General features: G+C 34.4%; 2 protein-coding genes across 5 annotated transcripts; one reads left to right on the top strand and one right to left on the bottom strand.

Moving 5' to 3' along the window:
• Positions 1-2,110: 2,110 nt before the first annotated feature.
• Positions 2,111-3,074, bottom strand: LOC137818805 (uncharacterized). The gene is made up of 3 exons (XM_068622420.1): positions 2,883-3,074; positions 2,677-2,802; positions 2,111-2,593 (listed from the first exon to the last, which is right to left on the bottom strand). The coding sequence occupies exons 1-3, from the start codon at positions 2,889-2,891 to the stop codon at positions 2,246-2,248; spliced, it is 483 nt and encodes a 160-aa protein (XP_068478521.1). The 5' UTR covers positions 2,892-3,074; the 3' UTR covers positions 2,111-2,245.
• Positions 3,075-3,203: 129 nt separating this feature from the next.
• Positions 3,204-12,923, top strand: LOC137818804 (uncharacterized). 4 transcript variants are annotated; one of them, XM_068622415.1, is made up of 7 exons: positions 3,251-3,460; positions 3,657-3,724; positions 4,135-4,218; positions 5,279-5,323; positions 5,435-5,482; positions 5,994-6,068; positions 12,155-12,923. In XM_068622415.1, exons 1-7 carry the CDS (start codon positions 3,400-3,402, stop codon positions 12,722-12,724), a joined length of 951 nt encoding a protein of 316 aa, XP_068478516.1. In that variant the 5' UTR covers positions 3,251-3,399; the 3' UTR covers positions 12,725-12,923. The 4 variants fall into 4 exon arrangements, with proteins under 4 accessions (XP_068478518.1, XP_068478516.1, XP_068478517.1 ...); XM_068622416.1 differs by lacking the exon at positions 5,279-5,323; XM_068622417.1 differs by lacking the exons at positions 5,279-5,323; positions 5,435-5,482 and having other exon boundaries at positions 3,204-3,460.
• The last annotated feature ends 5,750 nt before the right edge of the window (positions 12,924-18,673 follow it).

Genomic DNA, 18,673 nt, shown 5'->3' on the forward strand with positions numbered 1-18,673 from the left:
TTTAATGAAAAATTATTTTTAAATTGTATAATCTAAAATAATTTTCGAGATTTAAATTTAACTTTTAAATTACATAATTTAAAAAATTATATTTTTTATAAAATAAAATTTAGGGTATGTAATTCGAAAAAAATGGTATAAAAACACAATTGTAATGATCATAAATTCCCAGTAACAAACTAATTACTGGGATGATTCATCCTATAACAAGGAGAATTTGACATACATGATTAAATGGTTGATTGTTAGTGAATTATACAACAAAGTTGAGAAATGGAAAAGGGGAAATTGAATGGGGTCATAGGAACCCTAGCAAAGAGGGCAACATGGGTGACAAAGATGAAGTGTCTTCCCAATTTCTCCTTCTTTTTATGAAAAAATGACTTAATCTAAAAGTTTTTTTTAAGAAAAAAATAACTTCTGGATAGTATAATCCACAAGTTGAAAATAACTTTTGAAATATTGTTAATTTTTTTTGTTCATACAAAATATGAATTCGGTTGTAAATTTAGAAGTATTTTTTATAAAAAATACTTTTAAATTACACAATTAATAAATTAGTTTTAAGAATAAAATAGAAATTTTCATATTTATTGGATGGATAAAAAAAATATAAGATTGAAAAAGAAATCCTCCTTTTAAAGTACAGCAAGCAAGAGAACAATCCAAAACCTCTTTAAGGGTTTTCATAGGATATTTTTTTTATGCATCAAACATATTTTTCTTATTTTTCCTCTCTGATTTAAATTCTTTTCTTTTTTTTTTTGTTGATTTTGCAAATCAAAAGCTTCTAAATATGGAAGTAAACAATGTCTTTTGCATTGTACAATCGGAACAAACTTTCAGATTATTCAATTTATAAGTATTTTTTTTTTAAAAAAGCTTCTTTGACAGTAAAAATGTGTAATTTGATGAAAAAAATGACTTTTTCACATGTATAGCTACTCCCAAATACTGAATTACAACATTATGAGAATACCTTTTTTTTTTATATTTTGGAATACTAGTAAGGGGAAATGCAAGGAAGCAAAACTTACAGAACAATGTGTTAAAATAAATTAGGAAAAAACTTTCTAAGGTTTTTTTTATCGGCAGAAAAAAAAATAGTAAGTGGAAGGAAGATATTTATCATTTTCTACTAGAAGAATATGTCTTATAAAATTCGTTTTTACCCGATCAAAAAAAAAAACCTCCTTACCCGATTATTTACTCTCTTTCTCTATGTTAGGCCATTAGAAAGTTACAACAGTCAGACAATAAGAAAATAACATGGATGAAGTGAAAAATACTAAGGTCGGCTAAGTTTTAAGGATATCACGATGTTTCATGGAAATCTTCTAGCAAAGTGGAAATGGAGTTAGAATCCAAATATGTAACATGGAAAAATTTGAATGATAGCGAACTTTCTATATATGAATTGAGGTGGTGGAGAGATTTGAGGGAAGTGTCCCTGCTAATAGAGAACAAGGAAGATGGTTTGTTGAAATATAGAATGAAAGACACTATTTTAAGATATTGGAAGATAGATGGGTGAGAGAATTAGGCATGGTAATAAGCATAGCAGAGAAGGCTGTTATAGCTGCAGTAGCTTTTTTGACCTTATGCTACTTCTCATATGCCTCATTACTCTATAGGCTATCAATCTCTGTAAACAAAATATGATATCTTTTAGCTGCATGAAAATAACCAAAAATGAATTTTCATAGAAAAATCATCTATAATTATTCCATTAAATTTCTCACTCACAACCTGTTTCAATTGTGACTAAGAGGCAAAGATGGAAAGTTTTCATTCATTCCCCCTATCATTTGATAAGCTTCATTGGAGGGATATCCAAATATGATAAAAGAAAATGAAACACATTTTCCAGTTCTTTTCAAGCAATTTAACAGATTCTACTCCTCAACATTAGTACCATATGGGGCTACCTTCTATGCAGTGTAAAGTTATCTCAATTCACAGGTACTACTAGCAAAGGCATGGATGAATCACTGGGAAGTTTTGAATTGTTTGTTTCACGTTTTTTTGTGTCTAAACAAGTATAATGTTCAGAAGTATAATTAATAAAACATTCAGTAGAGAAAATGAATATATAAACAGAGAGAGAAGCTTTCTCAAGATCTGATTAATTGCTGATATTGATATGTCACACACTCAAACATTTGTTACAAGATATAGTGTTATGCAGATGAAATATTATATAAATAACAAGATACTACTACTTGAGCACAAAGATGAAAGCATGTTAAGCCAACAACATAGTGAAGAATGCAGTGAGCATAACAATGATCTGCTTATGAGTGAACCTTGCTTCAACAAGAAGCATAACAGAAGCAGCAGATGCAAACAAAGTAAAACTCAAAATTCCTATGATGTCAAGCCAAAGTGGATGAGGTGGTTGTGCTTGGAGAACTGGTTTGCTGTATTTTAGATATAGTGAACACACACAAAACCCAAATGTGGCCAACCTTGATGCTCCTCTTCCCATACTTTCTAATGTTCTTCTTCTCTCACCACAACTATTGGGAAAATGCTTCATTGGCGTTCTTCCATGCTCTTCCTCAACACATATCTTCGATTCTGATCCAATTGGCTGTGCAATTCAGTTACTGTTATTATTAGCATAATCACATCACTTTTCTTCATTAACTGCAGGATTTAAAGAAAACAACTTACACTCAAATTGTTCATTTGTCTTATTGATTCAGGAACCTTGACTTTCTCATCATCTCCATGATTCCCCCTTTTGTGGATCTTCCCACTTCCAGTAAAGATTTTTAAAAGAAGAGTTCCAAATTCGAACTGAAAAAACGTTAATTAAGAATTTGAACATGATCATGATAGAGTTCAGCCAAAAAAAAAATCAAGCATAAACTACTTACAATATCCATGATTTGGTAGCACTGCCCAGCGTAACAATAATCCTTCTTACCAGAACTGCATATTTGGTTCAACTTGATGGTATGTGAAAGTCTGAAACCAAACCCTTGTTTTCAAACAATTGCTTTTTTTCCACAGATGTCGTGGTGTTGAAGGTGACATTCCGCGTTAGGGACGTGGAAAATTCAAAAGTCAATTGGAGTTTTCAGTAGCAAACATTTTTATATGAAATTGTGGACAAGAATAACATAATATTTGACTGAACTTGCTACTAGAAAATGCATATCCGTCGCGTTAAAAGTCTGAATTCCAATTTAAAAAATGTTTAGCAATTGCGTGAAGCTTTGTATCACTGACTAACGCGGTTGATCCTTGACTAAGCAATGCTGCAGAGTCTCTTCTCCAAGACAGACAAAAAAGTGATTTTAGGATGTGAAGGTGAGTTATCTGAGTGAAACACAAGAAACCGAAGAGAGCATTGCAGCATCCAAGGTTGGGCAAGAAAATCAGTTCCAAGGAATGGAGAAATTCGATGAACATGAAATCAATTATGATCAAAGAGATGAAGCCACTTCAAAAGGTGAATATGATGATTGCCAATGGATTTAGGATTTTCTTGATAAGTATTAGCTTTTGGAGTCTTGTTCATGTTTCAAACAGACATAGGGTTTTCAAAATTCTTGTTTTTAATATATGAACAAGTTATTATACTGATTCATTGTGATAATTTGTAACAACCATTTTTGATCTATGTATTTTGTTTCATCTGTGTGCAGGGGAGTTTGGAGAGATTATCCGTGGTCTCCCATTCATCTCTATGAAGAATTATCCACCTCACTTCCCTGTAACTATTTCTTCTCTCTAACATCAATGTTCTTCATTTCTGTTTTCACTGATTGTTAAATTATCATCAATTTTTAGTAGTTGATGTTACTGCATGTGGTTGTCCTCCATTGTTTTTTACTTTAAAGAAGAGGGTTCTTTTCATCTCTCTTAATAAATGAAACTTCAATTAAATAATTGCAAAATCCCTCATTGAATCAAACATTTGAATAGTTTAAAAAATCTTTATTGATTTTATATGCAGTCTTGATGCTCAGGTTGAGATTAAGAAGAGTTAAAGATATACTTATATAATTACCAACAATTCATTATTGAAATTGAAGTGCAACTTTTCATTTGAGTACCAAATCTTTACTGGTTTATATACTACAAGTGTGACATGATATTGATATTGGTTATAATCATACTCAGATAAACAAGGAGATATACAAGGTGTTCGAGATGTTCGATAACGATTACGATGTGTTCGATAACGTTTACGATGTGATGCAGAAGGTACTTACAAATTAACTAGTAACAATTAATTTTGCTTCTTCGTAGAGTTTTTTAGTTTCAAGTGGATTAAGAAATTTAAAAGAGAAGTTAAGGTAGACAATTTGTGATTAAGAAAAACACAATCTTTGACTTGTAAATGATTTGAATGTTATATAATTGAATTACTACAAAATAACCTAATTCTAACCAAATGATAATTTAATAAAAAATATTTTGAAATTTTCAATCTAAGATGAAATTAGAGGTTGTTAATACCCCAAGTGAAAAAAATATAGGAAAAACTATTTTTTCATGCACAACAAAATTAACATCAAATATCAATACACTATAAGAAAATAAATATTTAATGTTGGCTTTTAATTTATACTAACAAATAAAAGTCTATGTTAATATTAGTGAATAACATTATACATAGCCGATAAAAAAAAAAATTATACACTAGAAGAAAATCATGAAATAGAAACCAGTTTTAAAGACAAAAAGTAATTAGTTGCTATAGTGATTAAATTATAGATCATTTTTGAGACTAAAAATGTTTTTGGTTTCTAAATTGGTTTTTATTATTGTTAAATAATCTTTAAATTTGTATCTAATTAGCTAATTAAATATTAATATAGAAACCATTGAACAATAATAAAAACTAATTTAGAAACCAAAAGTTTTTTTAGTTTCTAAAATTGTCTCTAATTTAGTCACTATAACAACTAATTAGTTTTTTTTTTCTAAAATTGATTTGTATTTCATGATTTTCTTGTAGTGATATTCACGTTGATGCAACGAATTATCACAAATATTAATTCATTAATATTGATTTTTAAGGATGATTATAAGTAACATTGACTAAATTAACACTAATGCATCATTATCTTTTAAATTAATTTTAAGTTAAAACAATTTAGTGTCCAAAAAGTCAATGCATTTATCCTGTGTTGTTTTTAGTGTGCATCTCTCTTTGAAAAGTAAGAAAAGGAAACTTCAATCAAATAAATAGAAAATCCCATAATTAAATTAGACATATTAAAATCTCAATTACTTAATTTTTATTGGTTTTTATGTACAGAAAATGTGTCCTGATGTTGCAACTGATATGGAACAGGCGTTAAAGGTCGTTACATAACTAGTAACAATTCATAACTGAAATTGGATTGCACCATTTCCTTAAGTACCAAATCTTTGTTTTCCTCAAGTACAAAATCTTTGTTGTTTTTCTGTACAGTTAGTAGTGGGAGATTCTCTCACTCATATGGATAAGGAGACATTTAAGGTATTTAATAGTAATAACTTACTCTTATTTCTTCAAATACCGTTACAACAAAAATTATTAAATTGTAATTAATTTTAGATACTAAAATAATTAGTTATTATTATTTTTAAAACTAAAAACATTATTGACATCTAAAATAAATTTTATTATTAATAAAAATTTATAAAGTAGTTTTTAAATTGGTATCTAACCATTAATTATAAAGGTTTTAACTATTAATATTTTAGATTATAAATTAGTCTCTAACATACTACTAATTTAAAATCTAAAATATCAGTAACTAAAACTAAAACATTAGTAGCTAATTTAGATATCAATTTGGAAACCATTTTATAATTTTTTAATGGAATAACAACAATATATATTTATTGTGTAAGAGAGTATTTTTATTGTGTAAAGAGTATTGGAATGTTAAATGACCTTTAAGATACTTATAAAATGAATTAGTAATATTCATTACTGAAATTGAATTCACCTTTATTTCTCATATCTTCATTGTTCTTATGTATAGGAATCGAGACTTCCTCTTCTTTCTCATCATGATCTTCCTATTCTTTCTCATCTGATTGTGAACAAAATGTTTAAGGTACTTATCAAGTCATTTTACTTACTCATTACAACATAATTTTTTGAATTAAATCTTAAATAATGGTAACTTAGCCAAATATAATTGAACTTTATAAGTTTCATTATGAATAAGTTTTATCTTATAAATTCATTTAACAATAAAAATATCTTTTCCATGCAAACAAACTATGAGTTATTAAGTATATTATTCTTTTGTCCATTCCAAGCCCCAATATGAGTTTTACCTTGAACTACCTTAGTTGAACATTCTTTACAAAAGATAACATATACGTTTATAAAAATAAGAATATACTATGAAATGCTAAAGAAGATAAGATAAAATTGCAAGGTGCTATAACATCTTTTGACATCAAAAGAAACACTTATATTTGATGATTTAAAAGATATTCTCATAGTTTGAAAACTTTCTTATAAAACACATAATCAAAATTACTTAGGGTAAAATTTAAGTTTGTTGATTTTTTCTCTAACACATCTATCTTTCTTTAAAAAGTAGTAAAATAAAATAACTAGAAAATCTTATAATTGAGTCACACATATGAAAACAATCTCTCAATCACCTAATCGTTGTTGCTTTGATGTACAGGAAGTATTTCCCGTTGATGATCTTAAGAATAAAATATTTCGTTTTGATTATCTTAAGGTGAATTTGGAGTTAAAGGTTCTTATAATTAGTTTTTTTTTATCATTAAGAAAAAATAAATAAATATGAACCACTTTCGGGGTGGCTCAACCCTTATACATAACCATAACACAACATACCCTCATAACCCCTTATAACCAACCTAATTCTCACAAACTTAAAACAACAAACACCCCAGCCAAAGGAATAAACCTTGCACAAGCCACATGATCAATGCACCACTCAGAATAAGTAAAACAAGTAGAACCAAATTTAGATGTTATCTAAGACCAAACCTTTAATTGACCCAAAGTGAACATTTCCGAATGGTCGATCACTCCACCTTGGAAAATATATTTATTCTTGTGCTTCCAGATTTCATTAACTACTGCAATCCAAACGCTACTCCAAACAACGTTAACCTGGGCATAAGCATTTAATAAATTAAATTGCAAGAAGTGGGAAATTGGATCAACATGATCAACCGACGTAATTCCCATCCATCTAAAACACTTTTTCTAGACAAGCCAAGCAATCTTGCATTAAAAAAACAGATGATTTGTCGACTCCACTTCCATCCTGCAAAAACTACAGAGGTTGCTATCAACCAAAACCCCACGTCTTTTCAAGTTAACTTTTGTAGTAACCGAATTAATCAACACCCTCCAAGCAGTAAACTGGACAGAAGACAAAGCATAATTCTTCTAAAGAGAGACAAACAAAATATCTCCCTCATAGGGGTCTCTTAATTTAGCATAGACAGACTTTACCGAAAACTCACTATCCTTACCTACCTTCCAAACCCGGCTATCTTCAATACTCAAGATCGGGGCCTTTCCATGCACCTCTTGTAACAACTGGACTTCATGACTTTTCTCCCAATCAAACAAACCTCTCCTCCAGACTAACTTCCACTCCCAACTATCGTTAACCCACTCCCCGCAAGACTCTAAATTACATTCTTTATTACCACATAAAGAATACAATCTTGGAAATTTACTTTTCAAATCTTCGTTGCCCACTCAAACATCTTTCCAGAATAGGACATCCTTCCCGTTTCCCACTCTCCACTCACAACAGTTCTAAAAGGTTCTTCCTCATTCTTCCATCCTCCAAACACCCTTCAAATCTCTACACTAACTGGAATTCTTAGCATTACTCCTTTGTCCGGCAAGATTCTCTAACCTCCGTACTTAGAGTCGATAGTTTCCTTCCACAAACCACGCATAAGGCAACTTATACATAAATATATAGAAAAGTAGGATAGAAGAAAGAATTGACTTAATGAGACAAACTCTCTCGGCCAACAAAAGAAATCTACCTTTCCATCTTCCCAACCTACTCTTAACTCTTTCTATCACTCCGTCCCAAAACGAGACTCTCTTGTGGCTCCCCCCAAAGCAACCCCAAATATTTGAAAGGTTCCCAATTAAGGATTGCAGCAAATTGCTGAATCACAGTGTGGTCAACCCCCATCCCTCCAATTCTACTCTTCAAAAAGTTGACCTTCAAACCAGAGGCTAACTCAAAATAGTGCAGAATGACATTCAAATTGCAAACAAATTTAAAGTTAGCTTAACAAAGAAACAGAGTATCATCCGCATATTGAAGCATGTTTACCTTAACCTTTTGTACCCCAACCTCCAGATTCTTCTCTACAATTTTCCTTACAACACCTGCCAATCCTTCCGCCACAATAAGAAACAGAAAAGGCGCAAGAGGGTCGCCTTGACGTAAACCCCTCTTTGGGTAAAACTCTGAAATATGACTCCCATTTACAAGCACCGACACAGAGGAAGACTCCAAACATGATTTAATCCATATGATCCATTTTTCGCAAAAGCCTAACCTTCCAAGCACGTAATATAAAAACTCCCAACTTACAGAGTCATATGCCTTTTCGTAATCAACTTTAAAGTATACATAACTCTTTTTCCTCCGCTTCACCTCCTCTAAAACCTCATTGGCCACGAGAACACTATCCAATAAGCTCATTCCTTCTAGGAAAGCAGATTGCCTAGTATTAATAAACTTACTAATCACCTTCTTCAGCCTAAGAGACAAAACCTTTGAAACGATTTTGTATAAACAACCTACCAAGGAGATAGGTCTGAAGTCACTTAGATGCTGCGGGTTGTCAATCTTGGGAACCAAACAAATGAAAGACGCATTTGACCCCCTGGGCCAACTGCCTCTATCTGCAAACTCGTTCACAACCTTCAGAACATCCTTTTTTAAAATCTCCCAATAGAACTTTAAAAAGCCAAAGTTAAAACCGTCAGGACCAGGACTCTTCGAGCTTTCACAACTCCATACTGCAAATTTAACTTCTTCTTCAGATATATCTTCGACCAACATTCTATTCTCCTCCCTAGATACTGAGCAAAATTGAACATTATCCGACCTGACAGGAGCTCCGTCAACTCCATCAAACAGAGATTTAAAAAAACTCCTAACCTATCCTTTACCACCTCTTTATCGTCACACCATAGGTCGTACACAAAAACTCAATTTAAACCACTCATCGCCCTCCTCCACTTGACAACCGAATGGAAAAAGCCTGTATTAAGGTCTCCATGCTCCAACCACTGATGTCGGGCTTTCTGCTTCAAGATGGCTTCTTGCTTAAAGAGAAATCGACTATGTTCTGCCAGCAACAACCGCCTCTCCTCCCTTCCTTGCTCATTGAGATCACTTTCATCGTCTCTTTCATCCAACTCTTGTAATTTCTTGAACATTTTGTCCCCTGCAAGGTTAACAAAACCAAAGACCTCCCTATTCCAGATTTTTAGATCAACCTTCAACTTCTTCACTTTTTCTTTAAAAACAAACATCCTCCCCCTGCACCTCGTAACTATGCCACTTGCTCTTGACAAAATCTTTAAACCTACCATCACCCTGCCACACATCCAAGCTTCTAAACGGTTTCGGACCCCAATCCACTATCGAGTCCTTAAACACTAAGGCGTAATGACCAGAAACAGTTCTACTTAAGACAAATTATTTACAATCCGGCCACACATCCAGCCATTCCCTGGACACTAAGACCCTGTCTATTCTACTTTTAACTGATCTGTTCGCTTGTACCAAGTAAACTTTCTACCTAACATCGGTACATCCACAAGTTCGGACTTTTCAATAAAATCATTAAACCCTCTGGTATCTCTGTTGTAGTCAAACACTGAGAACATACTCATTCTCTCTTCCTGTCTTCAAACGGAGTTAAAGTCTCCAAGTACACACCACACCCTATTGTTCTGACATCGTCTGAACTCACTGATTTCTTCCTAAAGAATATTCTTTTCCCTCAACGAACTAGGACTGTAGACATTAATTATCATAACTTGACCCCTCCACCGCCCTTCCACACCCCTTCAACAACAGAAAAATTGTTGCCTCTAAATGATTTGACGAGTTGAAACCAGCTATTTCTCCATACAATAATGATCCCTCATGCGTTATTACTAGCACCAACCTCAATCCAACCAATATCATTTGATTCCCACAGCAGGAAACCATTCTCCTTACTAATATCAGAACATTTAGTTTCTTGTAAGCAAATCATTTCCACATGTTCTTTACTAATCAAGTCTCTAATATATTTTCGTTTAATACTCCCTCCTAACCCCCTTATGTTCAAACTAACAATCTTCATCATCTGAAACACCGTTCTCCCTCCTAACAACCTTCTGCTTGCCACTGTCTCGATTTTCCAAAGACTTTAACTTGCTGATAACAATTTCCTCCTCTCCATTAAAGGAAAACCCAAATTCCTTTCCTATGCTCCACATTCTAATAGCTTCTAAGTTTTCATTTTTCAACCAATTAAGCCTAAAGCCATTTTTATCAGCACTGTCGGCACTTCGACTGAGAGGGACAATGGTCTCACAGCTAGCTTTAGTATCCAATTCCGAAAACAGGGTTCGAGAAACCTTCCCTATTACCAATTTTCCGTCAGCTTGTGAACTTGTTCCTCCAAAGCTGACCAAAGGCGCACGGTTAAACGCGAAACTTGCGTGTCTACCATCCACCTCATGGACACGATCGTTGTTTGACAAACTAGGAATCAATACCACGTTGCCGCTCTCACTTAAACTCCTTCGACCGCCCACCACCGCGCCACTATTCTGCATAATCGCTCCATCTTCCCTCCCATTAACCAGCCCCGCACCCTCGCAACCACTCTCTTCACCACTCCACCCCGAGCTACCATCACCAGCGGTGGCAACGACACCCATCGTCGAGGGCGACGTGGATAGAAGGTTGCAACCTGCCGCCGCACTGAAGTCCACGAATAAGACTTCGCCACTGGTTATTGCCGCTCCGAAAACGCCCCTGAAAAACGACGAGAACCCTCCGTTTTAATGAGCAGACCAGCTGCCGGAGCCGCCGTAGACCACTGCTTGCCGCGCAACCTCCTCAACTGCGACCTCCCAGAGAAGACGCTCATGGCATTCACCGCCGCCCCTGGTGATGTCCCAACCCTACTTGCATCTCTTTCTTAGGCGAGAATAGGCCCAACACAAATTAGGTCACCAGACCACTCCTGAGTAATTAATGTGTCATCAAGGCTCAAATGCTTTTTTGCACAACAACCTGAATGGGCCCACTACCTTTACAGCTCCTACTTCACCTAAACTAGGCTGATTTTTCCCGCAATGATTATTTTTGCATGCGCCACCTTCACCACCTAACATACTACCCTTCACCTCTGCAGGAAATTGAACCGTTTTTTCTTCCCCTTCCTTTGGTTCAAACCCTCCACCAAGCTCCGAGCAAAAAGAGTTGACGGACCCAACTCCTCCAAAATCGTCCAAGCTTGCCTCAGAATCCTCCTCATGAACCACCCCCCAATGATGATCAAAGAACTGTTGCATGGCTAACGGAACCTCAATCTCTTCTTCAAAAGAGACGGTGCATAAAGTACCATTAATCTGCACTTGCTTCTAAATTTATATTTAACTAATTGTAAAAGTTTTAGTCACTAAATTTAGAATCTAAAACATTGGTAGATAAAATCTTGCTAGCTAATTAAATACCAATTTAAAAATTATTTATCAATAATAAAAAATAAAATAGATATCAATAATTTTTTTAACCTATAAATTAGTATCTAATTTAATCAATATAGTAACTAATTATTTTTTATCTCTAAAATTAGTTTTTATTTAATGATTTTCTAAAATTCCTACATAATGTGGAGTTATAACCACAAAAACTTTGGAAGCAAAAACAATAAATAAAGTGTTAAGACTAAGAATATTTTTTGAAGTTTAAGAGTTGAAATGAAAAGAATATTCAATGTGAAAGTCATGAATATGAACTCAATATCAATAATATATTTGAAACTTGCAAGAAATTTGTTATTATAAATGCTTGAAGAGACAAAAACCTATGTGTTTTCATATGTTTGAAATTATATACCACTTCATCAAATTTCTTACTCACCAACTAGTTTATAGGGTTTCTGTAAGCAGATAAAGAAGGAATCTCATTCCCCCTATGGTGCGATAGAGATTGATGAAGAAAATGGATATCCGTACATGACACAAAACCAGTTCACAATTCACAAGAAACATCCTGAACAACATGATTTTACTATATGGGCTACCTTCTACACAGGACAACTAGGTATAGCATGTTGTTTGGGCAATCCTTTTGACATGTTTTCTAAATTGAAAGGCACTGGTAAGGTGAAAGAGCAATCACTACTAAGTTTTGGAGAAGCACTTCCTGTGTTTCTGCCATCAATGACATTGAGTGCAATGTTTTTCCTGAACTTCATTTACACAACAATTCTTACACGACCATTGCCTTTTCGTGTGCCTGCAAACTCAATCTTGCTGCTACTTTTGTTCTATTACATTATGGCATTAGCAGAAGCTATGTCTGGCTCTGGTGTTCTGTGGGGTTCAGTTCAAATCTCTGCTCTTTCGTTTGTCTCTGGAGGGGCAATTGGCTTGATGATGCTCATTGGCTCCATCATCATGATGGTAAAGTTCTACTTTAAACGAAGCTTCTCTCTGAATTAGGTTAACCTTTTTGATGTGTATGAATGAGTTCAAGAACCAAAACCATACTGTTATTTCCTCTTATGCACATCATCATGTTTCATTTTATTAATGTGGTTAGAATGAAATGATTAGGTCGTGTTGGCCTTTCAAATAAAATTATTAGTCTCTTTTCAAGAGCTTTTTTGAAATGAAAATTCTAGGGCACTTTCTCTATGAACTTTCTTTGTTTTAGTCAAATTTTTAGATATACTAGGAAAAGAAAAATATTAAATAAAAATTAAATTTATAGAATTTTTTTTTATTAAATTAGATATTATTTTAGAAATTAAAAAATTATTAATATTTAAAATAGATTCTATTATTAATAAAATTTATAAATTAATTTCTAAATTGGTACCAAAATATATATCAATAAACTAGTTTATAAATTTTATTAATAATATAAATTATTTTATTAGTCTTTGAAATAATATTTAATTTAATTATGATTAATTATTTTTATTTTTAGAATTGATTTCTATTTAATGAATTTTTTTTTAGTGAAATGGAATGAACAACAAACCTAAAGTCATGAAAAAATATTTAATTATAATTTATATCAATAAATATAGAAAAATGATTATTTGACAATTATTTTTTCGTTGAACAATATTACAACCTCTCTTGTTTAAAAGGTTTTTTACCCTTAAATAAATCTACCCACTTCATCCTATTTGGAAATGGTTTTTATTCTTGTAATAGATATACCTAATTTCTATAAAATGCAAAAAATTATCAGATAAATAATGAAGTGAATCAAAGTTTTTAAATAAAAAAATTTCACATATTCTATTTTTTTAAATTAAAATTTATTATTTTATTTTAACAAAAATATTTGTTTGACAACAACTCTACATAACCATCATGATGTACATTTTTTTAAATTGTAAAATTAGAAAATTATTCTAATGTCATTTAAAAAAAAATATTTTTATAACTTTCCTTAAAGATTTTATGATTATTTTAAACTAATAGAAAACCTTTCGGTGGAATAGTCACATTATATTATGTATATAATGTTACCATTTTCAATACTACATACATTAGTACATACAATCATATATAATAAAATATATCATATTTAAATTAAAAAAACTAATGTACTGGTAGGCTAAAACCGAGAGGATTAGGCCGAGAACAACATGTTAAGTAACCAAGGGGGATAAGGTTAAAACCGAGAGATTTAAACCGAGAACGGAAAAGATATACGTTAAAGAATAAAATAAAATATAAATATTATTATAAAAATGAAACCCAATTAAGTTAAAAACCTACATGAGGGGTGTGTGAATAATAAAAATGTGTAAAAAGAAAGTCCAAAAGAAAAGGGGAAAAGCCCATTAAGGAAACCCTATAAATAGAAGTTCAGAGTAAGAAAAAGGTAAGAGTGATTTTATCTGATGAATATTAAACCATTTCTGACTTTGGCATCGGAGCGACTTGCAGGTACCCCCCACCTATCGTGAGGAGAAGCCGAGAACATCTGCCGTGAGGAGAAGCCGAAAGCATCTGCCGTGAGGAGAAGCCGAGAGCACCTGCCGAGAGGAGAAGCCGAGAACATCTGCTGTGAGGAGAAGCCGAGAGTTCCTGTCGTGAAGAGAAACCAAGTGTCCAGCCCAAGATAGTGTCCAGCCCAAGACAGTGTCCAGCCCAAGATAGTGTCCAGCCCAAGATTGAAGGATTTGCATGAAGAATTAGTCTTGTTAACCTATTTCGAGTGTTCTTGGTCCCTGCTGTAAGAACATTTTGGCGCCCACCGTGGGGCCGAGGGTTAGTTGAAAAGGGTTAAAGACAAGATGAGTCAAGGAGGAGAGCAAGGTGGAGATCGGGAAGACAATGTTAACATGCCAATGGCAATGTTAGTCCAACTACAAAAAGAATTCAAGATGTTAAAAAAGAATAATGAAGAAGAGTTGAGTATGTTGAGAGCCGAAAACGCACACATGAGGAGAAAGTTACAAGAGGAAATGGTTTTGAATTCATCTTTCGAAACTGTTCAACCTGGAATACAAGTGAATGAAAGGCTATATCACAACGAAAGTTTCCAAACCAAAAGAAGATGGCTTGAAAACTCTGGGGTTTGTGCAGGGACATCTTCTAGGAAACATCCGTTTTATGACGTTATAGTTGATACTCCGTTGCCTGACAATTGGAAGAACTTGACCATTGACAAATATGATGGAAGTACGGACCCTGATGAACATATTGCAATATATACTACTCAAATCAGCTTGTATACATGGAATGATGCTGTTATGTGCAGAGTATTTCCTACAACTCTGAAAGGGGCAGCATTGAGCTGGTTCACACGCCTCCCACCTTTGAGTATAGATTGTTTTGATACGTTGGTAGAAAAGTTCGGCACTCAGTTTGCAACTAGTCGCCCTCATCATTTAACGTCAATCGCCATAGTAAACATAAGACAAGAGAAAGGAGAGTCTTTAAGAATGTTCATGGAACGTTTTGGAAAGGTTGCTTTGGGAATTCGAAATCTTAGCCCAGAGGTTACCATGCATCACATGATAACGACACTAAAACCGGGACCATTTGCCGATAGTCTTTGTAAGAAACCTGCGATCAATTTGGATGAACTAAGGCAACGAGCATCAAAATTTATGCAGATGGCAGAACTAAGGGAGTTTCGAAACCAAGTGAGGGTTGATGGAGGTGAGAAAAGGGTGATAGAAAGAGAACACCCACCTGTCGCAAGAAGAGCCCGAGAAGAGTTTAGAAGTCGAAAATTCCAGCAATACACACCTCTAAATACAAACAGAGCAAGAATTCTACAGGAAGCCATGGCAGCCGAAATAATACCATCACCAAGAAAAGCAAGAACACCAGAAAGAGCAGACCGCACCAAACATTGTGAATATCATAAAAATCATGGTCATCATATAGAAGAATGCATTGGGTTGAAAGACAGAATAGAAGAGTTGATTCATGCAGGACAGTTAAAACATTTTGTTCGAGGGGGAAACACAAGAGTATGGTTGAGCCCTGAGAGAGATGTGAGAGGACGAGAGGAGGGTGAAAGAAGGGTGGAAAGGTTTGAGAGGAGAGAAAATAAATGAGTTGAAAAAAGAGATGATAGAAGGATTGGAAGACCAGAAGAAAGAGGTGATAGAATTTATCAAAAACACCCAGTCAGTAAGACGAAGCAGGGAGCGAAGTCTGGGAAGGCCGGTTAGGGGGTTTATAAATACGATCTCAGGGGGTTTTTCTGGGAAGGAATCCTCGTCAGCAAGAAAGCAACATTGGAGAAATATCCGGGCTGTTAATCATGTTTTTAAAAGAAGAACTTTACCACCAATGCTTTTCACAGATGAAGACTTTCAAGAAATTGATCCAGATCATGATGATCCTATGGTGATCACAGTTGAAATAGCCGAATATGCTATCATGAAGACCTTGGTTGATCAAGGGAGTTCGGTTGATATCTTGTTCTGGGATACGTTTAAAAGGTTACATTTGAGAGAAGAAGACATAGTGCCTTTCCGAGAGCAAATCATTGGCTTTTCGGGCGAAAGAGTTAACACAAAAGGGTATGTTGATTTGATAACAACATTTGGAAGAGGTAGCAAAATTAAAAAAATTAAAATCCGATATCTGGTGGTGGATGCATCCACTTCATACAATGTGTTGTTAGGACGATCTTCCTTAAATAAGTTAGGAGCAATCGTGTCAACACCGCACTTGGCCATGAAATTCCCAACAGAAAAAGGAGAGATAGCAACAGTCTATGTCAATCAAAGAGATGCTCGGGAGTGTTACGTGGCAGGTTTAAAGATGAATTTGAAGATGGATAGAGATACTGAAAAAATAGTAGCCATGGTGGATTTGGATCCCAGATTAAATGAGGAAAGGTTGGAGCTGAAAGAAGAAACAACAGCAGTAGTGTTAGGCCAAGACGACAGACAATGCACTTACATAAGTGGAAGTATGCCTGATGAATTACTTAGCAAACTCATCACACTGTTGCGTAGCAATAAGGATTTATTTGCCTGGCAGCCGTCTGATATTCCTGGAATTGATCCAGAGGTAATGTGTCACAAATTATCTGTTTGCCGAGAAGCAAGGCCGGTATCTAAAAAACGAAGAAAGTTAGGAGAAGAACGACGAAAGGCAGCAATTGAAGAAACTGAAAAATTAATATAAGCTGGTTTTATCCGAGAAGCTAAGTATACTACGTGGCTGTCTAATGTGGTACTTGTCAAAAAACCAAATGGAAAATGGAGAATGTGTACAGATTACACCGATTTGAACAAAGCCTGCCCAAAAGACACATATCCATTGCCTAATATAGACCGACTAGTTGATGGGGCATCTGGCCAAGAGATGATGAGTTTTCTTGATGCTTATTCGGGGTATAATCAAATACAGATGTATGCACCTGATATCCCGAAAACAGCTTTCACCACTGATGTTGCAAATTATTGTTATAAAGTCATGCCTTTCGGCTTGAAGAATGCTGGAGCAACATACCAAAGATTGATGGACAAAGTGTTTAAAGAACAGATTGGAAAAAACCTGGAAGTGTACGTTGATGACATGGTCGTTAAATCAAGTGAGATACAGAAACATCTGGAAGATCTTGAAGAAGTGTTTGCTCAAATAAGAAAGTACAATATTCGTCTTAATCCAGAAAAATGTGTTTTCGGTGTCAGAGGAGGAAAATTCTTGGGATTCATGTTGACAAACAGAGGAATCGAGGCCAATCCTGATAAATGTGAGGCAATAATGCAGATGGGAAGACCGAAAAACCTAAAAGAAGTACAAAGGCTAGTAGGAAAGCTGAATTCATTATCAAGATTTCTGCCAGTATTGGCCGAAAAAACCAAACCGATTATAAACTTGTTGAAAAAATCTGAAAACTTTGTGTGGAGTGAACAATGTGAGCAAGCTTTATCTCAAATCAAAAGCATGGTGGCTGAACCCCCAATCTTAGTAAAACCTGTACCAAATCAACCTATCATAGTTTACTTAGCCACTTCAAATGAAGCAATAGGAGCTGCTTTGATCCAAGAAAACCCAGAGCAGAAACCAATATATTTTGTGAGTAGAACCCTACAAAATGCCGAAACCAGATATCCCAAAGTTGAGAGAATTGCCCTAACACTAGTGTATGCAGCGAGACGTCTTCAACCATACTTTCAGAATCATCAGATAATTGTGAGGACAGATTTTCCAATATCTAAAATTTTAAAAAAACCAGAACTTGCAGGTCGAATGGTGACATGGTCAATGGAGCTTTCAGAGTATGGAATCAAATACGAACCAAGAGGACCAATTAAAGCCCAATCTCTTGCAGATTTTATCATTCAGATGCCAACATCAGCACAACAGGACCAATGGACTGTGTATGTAGATGGCGCGTCAAGCAAAAGAGGAAGCGGAGCAGGAATAGTACTTGAAGGACCAGATAATTTCCAAGTGGAGATGGTGCTAAGATTTGAGTTCAAAACATCCAACAACCAGGCCGAATATGAAGCTCTTGTTGCAGGGTTATTATTGGCCAGAGACATGGGAGTTGAAAATGTCGTTTGCAAAACTGATTCACAGCTGTTGGTGGGACAAGTGCACGGGGAGTATCAGGTAAAAGACCCTTTATTAATGAAATATTATCATAAAGTCTTAAATATTATGCAATGTTTTAACAAAGCCGAGATGAAGTATATTCCAAGAGAATTAAATATGAAAGCAGATTCACTATCTAAGTTAGCAAGCCAACAAAGGCAAGTGCAACACAATTCAGTCATACAACAAACCCTCAGTCATCCGACAGTTAGTCTGGACGAATGCTTCAATATTGTAACATCCAAAGACGACTGGATAAAAACATACATCAAAGTCATAAAGACCCAGGAGCAAGGTGTTGAACCAGAAGCAAAAACAACAAAGAAAGTAGCTAGTTTCATTCTAATCGGTGAC

Source organism: Phaseolus vulgaris, chromosome 10, assembly GCF_000499845.2.
Source record: "Phaseolus vulgaris cultivar G19833 chromosome 10, P. vulgaris v2.0, whole genome shotgun sequence".
In the NCBI taxonomy this organism is placed as follows: domain Eukaryota; kingdom Viridiplantae; phylum Streptophyta; class Magnoliopsida; order Fabales; family Fabaceae; genus Phaseolus; species Phaseolus vulgaris.